The sequence below is a fragment of the Pseudophryne corroboree genome, chromosome 6 (genome assembly GCF_028390025.1).
Source record: "Pseudophryne corroboree isolate aPseCor3 chromosome 6, aPseCor3.hap2, whole genome shotgun sequence".
Lineage (NCBI taxonomy): Eukaryota > Metazoa > Chordata > Amphibia > Anura > Myobatrachidae > Pseudophryne > Pseudophryne corroboree.
Window position 1 is genome coordinate 514,307,589 of NC_086449.1, and position 12,872 is coordinate 514,320,460.

A 12,872-nucleotide genomic window follows, 5' to 3' on the forward strand; every position below is an offset into this window, starting at 1 on the left:
CACTTGTTTTGATAAGCGTGTTAGCGCCTTGTCCACCCTAGGAGGTGTTTCCCAGCGCTCCCTAACCTCTGGCGGGAAAGGGTATAATGCCAATAATTTCTTTGAAATTATCAGCTTTTTATCAGGGGCAACCCACGCTTCATCACACACGTCATTTAATTCTTCTGATTCAGGAAAAACTATAGGTAGTTTTTTCACACCCCACATAATACCCTGTTTAGTGGTACCTGTAGTATCAGCTAAATGTAACGCCTCCTTCATTGCCAAAATCATATAACGTGTGGCCCTACTGGAAAATACGGTTGATTCGTCACCACTGGAATCAGTGCCTGTGTCTGGGTCTGTGTCGACCGACTGAGGCAAAGGGCGTTTTACAGCCCCTGACGGTGTTTGAGGCGCCTGGACAGGCACTAATTGATTTTCCGGCCGCCTCATGTCGTCAAACGACTGCTTTAGCGTGTTGACACTATCCCGTAATTCCATAAATAAAGGCATCCATTCTGGTGTCGACCCCCTAGGAGGTGACATCCCCATATTTGGCAATTGCTCCGCCTCCACACCAATATCGTCCTCATACATGTCGACACACACGTACCGACACACAGCAGACACACAGGGAATGCTCTAAACGAAGACAGGACCCACTAGCCCTTTGGGGAGACAGAGGGAGAGTCTGCCAGCACACACCAAAAAGCGCTATATATGACAGGGATAGCCTTATAATAAGTGCTCCCTTATAGCTGCTTTATATATATCAAGATATTGCCATTAAATTTGCCCCCCCTCTCTGTTTTACCCTGTTTCTGTAGTGCAGTGCAGGGGAGAGACCTGGGAGCCGTCCTGACCAGCGGAGCTGTGAGAGGAAATGGCGCCGTGTGCTGAGGAGATAGGCCCCGCCCCTTTTCCGGCGGGCTCGTCTCCCGCTATTTTGTGAATACAGGCAGGGGTTAAATATCTCCATATAGCCTCTGGGGGCTATATGTGAGGTATTTTTAGCCTTTATATAGGTTTACATTTGCCTCCCAGGGCGCCCCCCCCCAGCGCCCTGCACCCTCAGTGACTGCGTGTGAAGTGTGCTGAGAGGAAAATGGCGCACAGCTGCAGTGCTGTGCGCTACCTTTAGAAGACTGCAGGAGTCTTCAGCCGCCGATTCTGGACCTCTTCTTACTTCAGCATCTGCAAGGGGGCCGGCGGCGCGGCTCCGGTGACCATCCAGGCTGTACCTGTGATCGTCCCTCTGGAGCTGATGTCCAGTAGCCAAGAAGCCAATCCATCCTGCACGCAGGTGAGTTCACTTCTTCTCCCCTCTGTCCCTCGTTGCAGTGATCCTGTTGCCAGCAGGAATCACTGTAAAATAAAAAACCTAAGCTAAACTTTCTCTAAGCAGCTCTTTATGAGAGCCACCTAGAATTGCACCCTTCTCGGCCGGGCACAAAAATCTAACTGGAGTCTGGAGGAGGGTCATAGGGGGAGGAGCCAGTGCACACCACCTGATCTGGAAAAGCTTTACTTTTTGTGCCCTGTCTCCTGCGGAGCCGCTATTCCCCATGGTCCTTTCAGGAACCCCAGCATCCACTAGGACGATAGAGAAATACTGTATACCTATATAGGGGAATATGCTAAAATGCTCTAGGTTGCCTGTTGGTGTGTCACAGCATTATGCAGTGAAAAGCAGAGCCATTGAGAGCTTGGCATTACCTGCATGGGGCACGGCCTAATCGCGATAGGCACTGCCACGACCCCTTAAACATTATCATTGAAAAAAGTATTTAAACTTTGTGGCGCTGCCCGCTGAACAAACAGATCCAAAGGGTGATCAGTGTGAAGACAGCCCTGGTAAGAAGCATGGAGTTGGGTTGTACATTTAGCTGCATTACAGTGAGGGTCCTGCATAGCTAAACACATTGGAGCTCATCTAGAGCTACATACAGTATGTGTTCACATACACACATCCTGAAATCGGGTCTATTTTGCATGCGTCTAAGCTGCACCATCCATCTCATCACACACATTTTCATAAAATATGTACCTCAGTCACATTGCTAATGCGGGTACCCTGAACACTGGTGCTGGCACTGCGTACCAGTGCCGTAACAAGACATTTTAGTGCTGTGTGCAAGAAACCGCATCGGAGCCCCTCCCCTTCCCCCCGTATACAAAACAGGGCCAGCGTGCGCAGAAGGCGAGCGTCACAAATATAGGGGCATGGCTTCATGGGGAAGAGCTCCCTTTTACACATTATGGCAGCAGGGCCCCCTTTTTAACACATTAGGCAGCTAGAGTCCCCCCTTTTTACACATTAAGCAGGCAGAGTCCCCTTTTTACACATTAGGCAGGCAGAGTCCCCCTTTTTCACACAAGATAGAGAGAGAGAAAGAGTGTGTGAGTAAGTATTATACTTACCTGTGACCAGCTGGCAGGCATCTCCTCTTCTCCCTCCTGCCCAAGTCCTCCCCCAGTTAGCAGCTCCTCGCAGCGCTGGTTGGGGCGCAGGGCAGTGTGGGAGACTGAGTAAGCCGGGACTGGGAGAGACATCTGATGTCATCACGTCTCTCCTGAGTTGCTGGGGGCGGGAGCGATCCGGCATCCAGGGCTATCAATAGCAGAGGAGGCAGAGACCCGGGAGCTGGTGGCTGGGGCAGCGCACCCGAGTCTCTTGCAGAGGCGGCGGAAGTGCTTGCAGGACTTGGAGACCGAGTGAGCAGTGACAGCCTGAGATAGCGGCCATGTGGGGAGGAATGCAGCGCTCCCAAGTCCCTTGCAGAGGTGGCGGCGGGAGAAAGTTGTTGGTGCCGGTGGGACTCAGTGCTCAGTGAGTAGTGACTGACTGGAGATAGCGGCCGTGCACGCGCTCGGGGGGGGAGGGGTGCTGAAAGATGGTGCGCCTTCGGTTAATTTGCACTGTGGGCAAGGCACCATCGGCACACACCTAGTTACGGCCCTGCTGCGTACAGCTAACCTGTGTGCAACTTACACGCTACCCTGTATAACAAGGCAAAATACGGAGGACTGGTATGAGAGAGCAGCACCTCGCATCGTTGTGCTTAATCTGTAACTTTGTACCAATTATTTTGCAACAAAGTGCCTAATATACTATGGGCCTGATTTAGAGATGGACACAGTTCACATCACTGCTGTGTCTGTTGAAGTGGAAATATGCTAATGCAGCAGGAGGCGTCTTGTGTAAATAGATGCCTCCTGTCTGCGTCTGTGATTGGCTGATGCACCCTAAGGACGGTGCAGTATCGGATCACACCGCAAAAACATCAGCCATCTGAGTGAGCCTGAGGCTACTTAGATTGGCCATCACAGCTCTGTAGCTGAGGCCAGAATATCTGCGTTGGAAGACACAGACACTGGCTTTTGCACTGCCAGGAAACAGGGATGACACACCTTTACTTTTGGAAACGCCGGCCATCCCCGCCCCCATTCCACCCCTAAACATGAAATATCTTGCAGTAGAATAAAGGCACAGGCGCAGTACAGATCCTGCACATGGGCCAATCTTCTTACATCACAGTGGTATGTAAACCATTGAGGGGGGGCATTTGCAAAATGGACAATAGGAGAATAGGAAAAGATAGTGAAAATTGTACTCAATATTTAAATAAGACATAATGCACTGTTCTATTCATTACTTCATTTGTGTTTGGCAACAATTAAAAATGAAGATATTCCCATGCATAATTCATTATATCCTAAAAACTGGTGGCAATTACAGATGAATTAGTTTTAGAGCAACAGTTATGCTAAGTGGATTTTATTGTGTTTTCCCTCTTCCTGAACTGTGCCTAGTACTAAAACAATGAGGAAACTGAGATTAGCAGGCAGTTTTGTCTATATTGCTTTTATAGATACTGTACTTGATACTCACAGGATGGTCAGCATCCAGTTCTGAACCATACATAAGAACTCTGTGGGAACATTTGTCAAGTTCTGAAATCTTTCTTGGAAACCATGGGACTCCATCGAGTTCTACTGGAAAGAGAGAAGCAAGGACCTGTATTAAAACGTGAGCAATGTGTATGACTACATAATGAGCTCATCAAAACACAATGGGGATATGAGTAAAAACTGTACCACAGACAACCGTGCTATAAACATCACAGTACACTAGAAGAGAAAGTATGCCACTGTGGGCCTAATTCAGACCTGATCGCTAGCAAGTGATTTTTGCACTGCTGCGATCAGATAGTCGGCGCCCATAGGGGAGTGTATTTTAGCTGTGCAAGTGTGCCAGCGCATGTGTAGCAGAGCTGTACAAACAGATCTTGTGCAGTCTGAGTAGCCCAGGACTTACTCAGCCGCTGCGATCGCTTCAGCCCGTTCAGGACTGGAATTGTCGTCAGACACCCGCCCTGCAAACGATTGCACATGCCTGCGTTGTTCCAAACATTCCCAGAAAACGGTCAGTTGACACCCACAAATGCCTTCTCCTTGTCAATCTCCTTGCGAACGCCCATGCAAATGGATCCTTCGCACAAACCCATCGCTGAGCGGCAATCCGCTTTGTACCCGTGCGACGCTCCTGTGCATTGTGGTGCATATGCATGCGCAGTGTAGACCTGATCACCCGCTGTATTTAAACGCAGCCTAGCGATCAGGTCTGAATTAGCCCCTGTGTCCATTAGCCCAAAAGGTCATACGTCTTAAGTAATAAACCTAATAGATAAAATACACATTAAAGATTAAACACCTCAATGAATCTCCATCTCAGTGTCAACTCATTAATGTTCAGCCTATGAACATATGACCATCATAGCTCAAGGTATTCTTTTGAGGAGTCTCTAACCATATACTGTAGAGTGAGATTGTATTTGGTTTGACTTTTTTGTCAAGTAGATTCAGGCTATCATGAGGCACTTAAGTAGGCTGACCATATTATCCCTTTTCCCGGGGACACTCATGAATTACACAGGTTCTGTGGCTGGCTGACTACAAGCCTGCATTTCACCTGGTTTTAAGCAGCCACAGAACCTGCGTAATTCATGAGTGTCCCAGGTCAGCCTAATTTAGGGCACTAAACAACCAGATCCGGCCCTAGGCATAGGTAGTATAGGCAAATGCCTAGGGGGATCTGAAAAAGCATCTGGGCAGGATGGACATCCAAGCTCTGCTGCCCTGGATCCAGATTTCAGAAGGCCCGGCTGGCTATCCTTCGATGGGATGTACAGACTTTCCAGCACTGCTGCGTTGTTGCCTGTATTATAAGGGCACGGTCGTGCCCTTATATTAAGGCTGAATCGAACAAACGGAATTCTCCCATAGGGAACTTCTGAGATGGGGGCATGGTGTTTGAGGGGCTACACCTCAAAACTGATTGGACGTACCGAGCTGAAATTTGGCATGGACGTGTAGAATCGTCACCCGCTGGTGCATGCCAAATTTCAGGGCAAAATAATAAAAAATGAGGAATTGAGAGTAAGCTAAAGTTCCAACTGTCAGTTTTTTTCTGCCACTCCCTCTGTGGCTTTTTGACATGGTTTTCCTATAGAGTGAATGAGGATTTTTTTGGGAAGGCATAACTCAGGATAGAGGACAAATTAAGACTTGGGGTTTGTTTTATTAGATAGAGTATGTCCCAGTGTAGTGCCTTTTGGGGTTGTGGTTTTTCAAAAAGTTATAGTTTTTTTTTAATTAAGTAAAATATGCCCCATTATAAAGATAGGGCTTTTCAATTTGTTGCGCCTGCGCAGTGGCCGCCAGCAGGGGGTGAACATAGATGAGCTTGTCAAGTTGTGCACGAGGAGAGCGCGGGAAGCAGTGTCTCGTGCATGACGAGGACAGCTGCAGGCGGCGGGAGGACGAGAAGGAGGGAGCCTCTACAAGACCCGGAGGATATCGCGGGACGTGAGCGATGGAGGGAGCCTTACTGGGGGAGGAGAACGACGGAGCAGAAGCCGGGTCCCCTTCAGGAGTGTCAGCGGGAGGAGATAGCCGCCGCTCGGAGGAAGCCGGGCCCACTTAACTCAGCGGGAGCGTCGGCAGGATGTATGCCATCCTTTCTTATTTTTCTTATACTTCTCCCGCCCTGTTGTGTCCGCCCGCCCGGCCGCCCTGCTGTGTCCGCCCGCCCGGCCGCCCTGCTTTGTCCGTCCCCCGCCTGCCCGCCCGGCCGTGTCCGCCCGGCCTGCTGTATCCGTCCTCCGATGCTGTGCCCGCCCGCCCTGCTGTGTCCATCCGGCCTGCTGTGTCCGTCCTGCCGTGTCCGTCCTCCGCCCTCCCTGCTGTCTACGCCCATCCCCCCCCGCCCTCATAGCTGTCTACGCCCTCCCAGCTGTCTACGCCCTCCCTGCTGTCTACGCCCACCCCCCCGCCCTCCCAGCTGTCTACGCCCACCCCCCCCCGCCCTCCCAGCTGTCTACGCCCATCCCCCCCGCCCTCCCTGCTGTCTACGCCCATCCCCCCCGCCCTCCCTGCTGTCTACGCCCACCCCCCCGCCCTCCCTGCTGTGTACGCCCACCCCCCCCGCCCTCCCTGCTGTGTCCGCCCATCCCCCCCGCCCTCCCTGCTGTGTACGCCCATCCCCCCGCCCTCCCTGCTGTGTACTCCCACCCCCCCCGCCCTCCCTGCTGTGTACGCCCACCCCCCCGCCCACCCTGCTGTGTCCATCCGGCCTGCTGTGTCCGTCCTGCCGTGTCCGTCCTCCGCCCTCCCTGCTGTCTACGCCCATCCCCCCCCGCCCTCCCAGCTGTCTACGCCCTCCCTGCTGTCTACGCCCACCCCCCCCGCCCTCCCAGCTGTCTACGCCCCCCCCCCCCCCCGCCCTCCCAGCTGTCTACGCCCATCCCCCCGCCCTCCCTGCTGTCTACGCCCATCCCCCCCGCCCTCCCTGCTGTCTACGCCCACCCCCCCGCCCTCCCTGCTGTGTACGCCCACCCCCCCGCCCTCCCTGCTGTGTCCGCCCATCCCCCCCGCCCTCCCTGCTGTGTACGCCCATCCCCCCGCCCTCCCTGCTGTGTACTCCCACCCCCCCCGCCCTCCCTGCTGTGTACGCCCACCCCCCCGCCCACCCTGCTGTGTCCGCCCATCCCCCCCCGCCCTCCCTGCTGTGTCCGCCCATCCCCCCCGCCCTCCCTGCTGTGTACGCCCACCCCCCCGCCCTCCCTGCTGTGTCCGCCCATCCCCCCCCCCCGCCCTCCCTGCTGTGTACGCCCATCCCCCCCGCCCTCCCTGCTGTGTACGCCCACCCCCCCGCCCTCCCTGCTGTGTACGTCCACCCCCCCCCCGCCCTCCCTGCTGTGTACGTCCACCGCCCTCCCTGCTGTGTCCGTCCATCCCCCCCCCCGCCCTCCCTGCTGTGTCCGTCCATCCCCCCCGCCCTCCCTGCTGTGTCCGTCCATCCCCCCCCCGCCCTCCCTGCTGTGTCCGTCCATCCCCCCCCCGCCCTCCCTGCTGTGTCCGTCCACCCCCCCCGCCCTCCCTGCTGTGTCCGTCCACCCCCCCCGCCCTCCCTGCTGTGTCCGTCCACCCCCCCCCCCCGCCCTCCCTGCTGTGTCCGTCCACCCCCCCCCCGCCCTCCCTGCTGTGTCCGTCCATCCCCCCCGCCCTCCCTGCTGTGTCCGTCCATATCCCTGCTGTGTCTGTCCACCCCCCCCCCGCCCGCCCTCCCTGCTGTGTCCGTCCACCCCCCCCCGCCCTCCCTGCTGTGTCCGTCCATCCCCCCCGCCCTCCCTGCTGTGTCCGTCCATATCCCTGCTGTGTCCGTCCACCCCCCCGCCCTCCCTGCTGTATCCGTCCACCCCCCCGCCCTCCCTGCTGTATCCGTCCATCCCCCCCGCCTTCCCTGCTGTGTCCGTTCATCCCCCCCGCCCTCCCTGCTGTGTCCGTCCATCCCCCCCGCCCTCCCTGCTGTGTCCGTCCATCCCCCCCCGCCCTCCCTGCTGTGTCCGTCCATCCCCCCCCGCCCTCCCTGCTGTGTCCGTCCATCCCCCCCCCGCCCTCCCTGCTGTTTCCGTCCATCCCCCCCCGCCCTCCCTGCTGTTTCCGTCCATCCCCCCCGCCCTCCCTGCTGTGTCCGTCCATCCCCCCCCGCCCTCCCTGCTGTGTCCGTCCATCCCCCCCCGCCCTCCCTGCTGTGTCCGTCCATCCCCCCCCCGCCCTCCCTGCTGTGTCCGTCCATCCCCCCCGCCCTCCCTGCTGTGTCCGTCCATCCCCCCCCGCCCTCCCTGCTGTGTCCGTCCATCCCCCCCCGCCCTCCCTGCTGTTTCCGTCCATCCCCCCCCGCCCTCCCTGCTGTGTCCGTCCATCCCCCCCGCCCTCCCTGCTGTGTCCGTCCATCCCCCCCGCCCTCCCTGCTGTGTCCGTCCATCCTCCCCCGCCCTCCCTGCTGTGTCCGTCCATCCCCCCCGCCCTCCCTGCTGTGTCCGTCCATCCCCCCCGCCCTCCCTGCTGTGTCCGTCCATCCTCCCCCGCCCTCCCTGCTGTGTCCGTCCATCCCCCCCGCCCTCCCTGCTGTGTCCGTCCATCCCCCCCCGCCCACCCTGCTGTGTCCGCCCATCCCCCCCCCCGCCCTCCCTGCTGTGTCCGCCCATCCCCCCCGCCCTCCCTGCTGTGTACGCCCACCCCCCCGCCCTCCCTGCTGTGTCCGCCCACCCCCCCGCCCTCCCTGCTGTGTCCGCCCATCCCCCCCCGCCCTCCCTGCTGTGTACGCCCATCCCCCCCGCCCTCCCTGCTGTGTACGCCCATCCCCCCGCCCTCCCTGCTGTGTACGTCCACCCCCCCCCGCCCTCCCTGCTGTGTACGTCCACCCCCCCCCGCCCTCCCTGCTGTGTCCGTCCATCCCCCCCCCGCCCTCCCTGCTGTGTCCGTCCATCCCCCCCGCCCTCCCTGCTGTGTCCGTCCATCCCCCCCCCGCCCTCCCTGCTGTGTCCGTCCATCCCCCCCCGCCCTCCCTGCTGTGTCCGTCCACCCCCCCCGCCCTCCCTGCTGTCCGTCCACCCCCCCCCCGCCCTCCCTGCTGTGTCCGTCCACCCCCCCCCGCCCTCCCTGCTGTGTCCGTCCATCCCCCCCGCCCTCCCTGCTGTGTCCGTCCATCCCCCCCGCCCTCCCTGCTGTGTCCGTCCATATCCCTGCTGTGTCTGTCCACCCCCCCCCCCCCGCCCTCCCTGCTGTGTCCGTCCATCCCCGCCCTCCCTGCTGTGTCCGTCCACCCCCCCCCCCCCGCCCTCCCTGCTGTGTCCGTCCATCCCCCCCCGCCCTCCCTGCTGTGTCCGTCCATCCCCCCCGCCCTCCCTGCTGTGTCCGTCCACCCCCCCGCCCTCCCTGCTGTGTCCGTCCATCCCCCCCGCCTTCCCTGCTGTGTCCGTCCATCCCCCCCGCCCTCCCTGCTGTGTCCGTCCATCCCCCCCCGCCCTCCCTGCTGTGTCCGTCCATCCCCCCCCGCCCTCCCTGCTGTGTCCGTCCATCCCCCCCCGCCCTCCCTGCTGTTTCCGTCCATCCCCCCCGCCCTCCCTGCTGTGTCCGTCCATCCCCCCCGCCCTCCCTGCTGTGTCCGTCCATCCCCCCCGCCCTCCCTGCTGTGTCCGTCCATCCCCCCCGCCCTCCCTGCTGTGTCCGTCCATCCCCCCCGCCCTCCCTGCTGTGTCCGTCCATCCCCCCCCGCTCTCCCTGCTGTGTCCGTCCATCCCCCCCCGCCCTCCCTGCTGTGTCCGTCCATCCCCCCCGCCCTCCCTGCTGTGTCCGTCCATCCCCCCCCGCCCTCCCTGCTGTGTCCGTCCATCCCCCCCGCCCTCCCTGCTGTGTCCGTCCATCCCCCCCGCCCTCCCTGCTGTGTCCGTCCATCCCCCCCCCCCGCCCTCCCTGCTGTGTCCGCCCATCCCCCCCGCCCTCCCTGCTGTGTCCGCCCATCCCCCCCGCCCTCCCTGCTGTGTCCGCCCATCCCCCCCGCCCTCCCTGCTGTGTCCGTCCATCCCCCCCCGCCCTCCCTGCTGTGTCCGTCCATCCCCCCCTGCCCTCCCTGCTGTGTCCGTCCATCCCCCCCGCCCTCCCTGCTGTGTCCGTCCATCCCCCCCGCCCTCCCTGCTGTGTCCGTCCATCCCCCCCCGCCCTCCCTGCTGTGTCCGTCCATCCCCCCCGCCGCCCTCCCTGCTGTGTCCGTCCATCCCCCCCGCCGCCCTCCCTGCTGTGTCCGTCCATCCCCCCCGCCCTCCCTGCTGTGTCCGTCCATCCCTCCCCGCCGTCCCCAGACGCATCACCTGACACTCACACGGACCTGACACACACGCACACATTCACACGCAGCGCCTGACACACACAGTCGCGCAGCGCCTGACACACACAGACGCGCAGCGCCTGACACACACAGACGCGCAGCGCCTGACACACACAGACGCGCAGCGCCTGACACACACAGACGCGCAGCGCCTGACACACACAGACGCGCAGCGCCTGACACACACAGACGCGCAGCGCCTGACACACACAGACGCGCAGCGCCTGACACACACAGACGCGCAGCGCCTGACACACACAGACGCAGCACCTGACACACACACAGACGCAGCACCTGACACACACACACACGCAGCACCTGACACACACACGCAGCACCTGACACACACGCAGCACCTGACACACACACGCAGCACCTGACACACACACTCACGCACCTGACACATGCACTCACACGCAGCACCTGACATACTCACACGCAGCACCTTACACACACACACACACATGCAGCACCTGACACACACACGCAGCACCTGACACACGCAGACATGCAGCACCTGGCACACGCAGACACGCAGCACCTGACACACGCAGACACGCAGCACTTGACATGCAGCACCTGACACACACACACACACACACACACACACACAGCACCTGACATTCAGACATGCAGCGCCTGACACATACACACACGCAGACATGCAGCGCCTGACATGCAGCACCTGACAGACACACACACAGACATGCAGCACCTGACACACACACACACAAATATGCAGCACTTGACACACCCACACACATACAGACATGCAGCACCTGACACACACACACACAGGCAGCACCTGACACACACACACAGACGCAGCACATGACACTCACACGGACCTGACACACGCACACACTCACACGCAGCACCTGACACACACACACAGACGTGCAGGGCCTGACACACACAGACGCGCAGCGCTTGACACACACAGGCACGCAGCACCTGACACACACACACAGACGCGCAGCACCTGACACACACACACACACAGACGCGCAGCACCTGACACAGACGCGCAGCGCCTGACACACACACACAGACGCGCAGCGCCTGACACACACACACAGACGCGCAGCGCCTGACACACACAGACGCGCAGCGCCTGACAGACACAGACACGCAGCGCCTGACACACGCAGCGCCTGACAGACACGCGCACTCACACGCAGCACCTGACAGACACGCGCACACGCACTCACACGCAGCACCTGACAGACATGCGCACACGCACTCACACGCAGCGCCTGACAGACACGCGCACTCACACGCAGCGCCTGACACACACGCGCACTCACAGGCAGCGCCTGACACGCACACACACTCACACGCAGCGCCTAACACACTCACACGCAGCGCCTGACACGCACATACTAGTGATGAGTGGGTTCGGTTCGTCGGAATCCGGACCCCCCGAACTTCACCCCTTTTACACGAGGCAGGTTCGAACCTTCCCGCCTTGCTCGGCTAACCCAAGCGCGCCCGAACGTCATCATCCCGCTGTCGGATTCTCACGAGATTCGGATGTCTGCATTCGTGGAAAGGGGTCCCATGTGTAAACATGGGACCCCTTTCAGTCCGTCTGGTCCGGGTGTTCGGTTTGTTGTTTTGCCAAGTACGTGGATTTAATCTGGAACCTGGATCAGGTGAGTATAATTATCTTTTATTTTCAGGTACCCGTGGATTCTACTTGGAGAAGAGGACCGACTGCTTCGTGTCAACATAGGTAAGTATGTGTGTGTCGGCAGGTGTGAAATAAAGTTATACTTTCACGGTGTCTGTGTCCTGTTTTTATTTGGGTATTTTTTTCCCAGTAGAACTACAGGTACCAGCGGGCCCGTTTTTCTCCCGCATGCTGGTACTTGTGGTTCTCAAAGTACCAGCTTGCGGGGGAGGCTTGCTGGGACTTGTAGTACTACTGGAAAAAACAATATTCTTTCAATTTTCTCAAGGCTATCAGCCTCCCATCCGCAGCCCTTGGATGGGGGGGACAGCCTCGGGCTTCACCCTTGGCCCTTGGGTGGCTGGGGGGGGGGACCCCTTGATTGAAGGGGTCCCCACTCCCCCAGGGTACCCCGGCCAGGGGTGACTAGTTGGATATTTAATGCCACGGCCGCAGGGCACTGTATAAAAGTGACCCCCGGCTGTGGCATTATCTGTCCAGCTAGTGGAGCCCGATACTGGTGTAAAAAATACGGGGGTCCCCTACTCTTTTTGTCCCCCGTATTTTTTGCACCAGCACCAGGCGCAGAGCCCGGTGCTGGTTTTAAAAATACGGGGGATCCCCTGTCCGTTTTTCCCCCGGATTTTTAGAACCAGGACCGGCTCGAAGAGCCCGAGGCTGGTTATGCTTTGGAGGGGGGACCCCACGCAATTTTTTTTTCCGGGTTTTTTACATTCCATTTAAAAAAATAATAATCTTTTAAAAAATATATAAATAATACTTGTGCCTCCAAAAAAGACAAACCAAGTACCTAATCCCTTCTAATATAGATATGCTATTACCAAAAAAACAACAACTTTTATTTATTAGATTCCGCCTGCAAAGTGTGACGGATTGAAAATGACGAATTTACTGTTTAAAAGCACTGTTGTCGAATTTACAAACTTCAATTGAATATACTTTTGTCGAATTGCCGCATTTGTACCA

General features: G+C 58.5%; 1 protein-coding gene across 1 annotated transcript in view; it reads right to left on the reverse strand.

Moving 5' to 3' along the window:
* Nucleotides 1-12,872, reverse strand: part of TPH2 (tryptophan hydroxylase 2) — a 430,635-nt gene that overhangs the window by 307,964 nt on the left and 109,799 nt on the right. Inside the window, exon 4 of the mRNA XM_063927454.1 lies at nt 3,875-3,975. Coding sequence (XP_063783524.1) covers nt 3,875-3,975 — 101 coding nt within the window. The remainder of the gene's footprint in view (nt 1-3,874; nt 3,976-12,872) is intronic.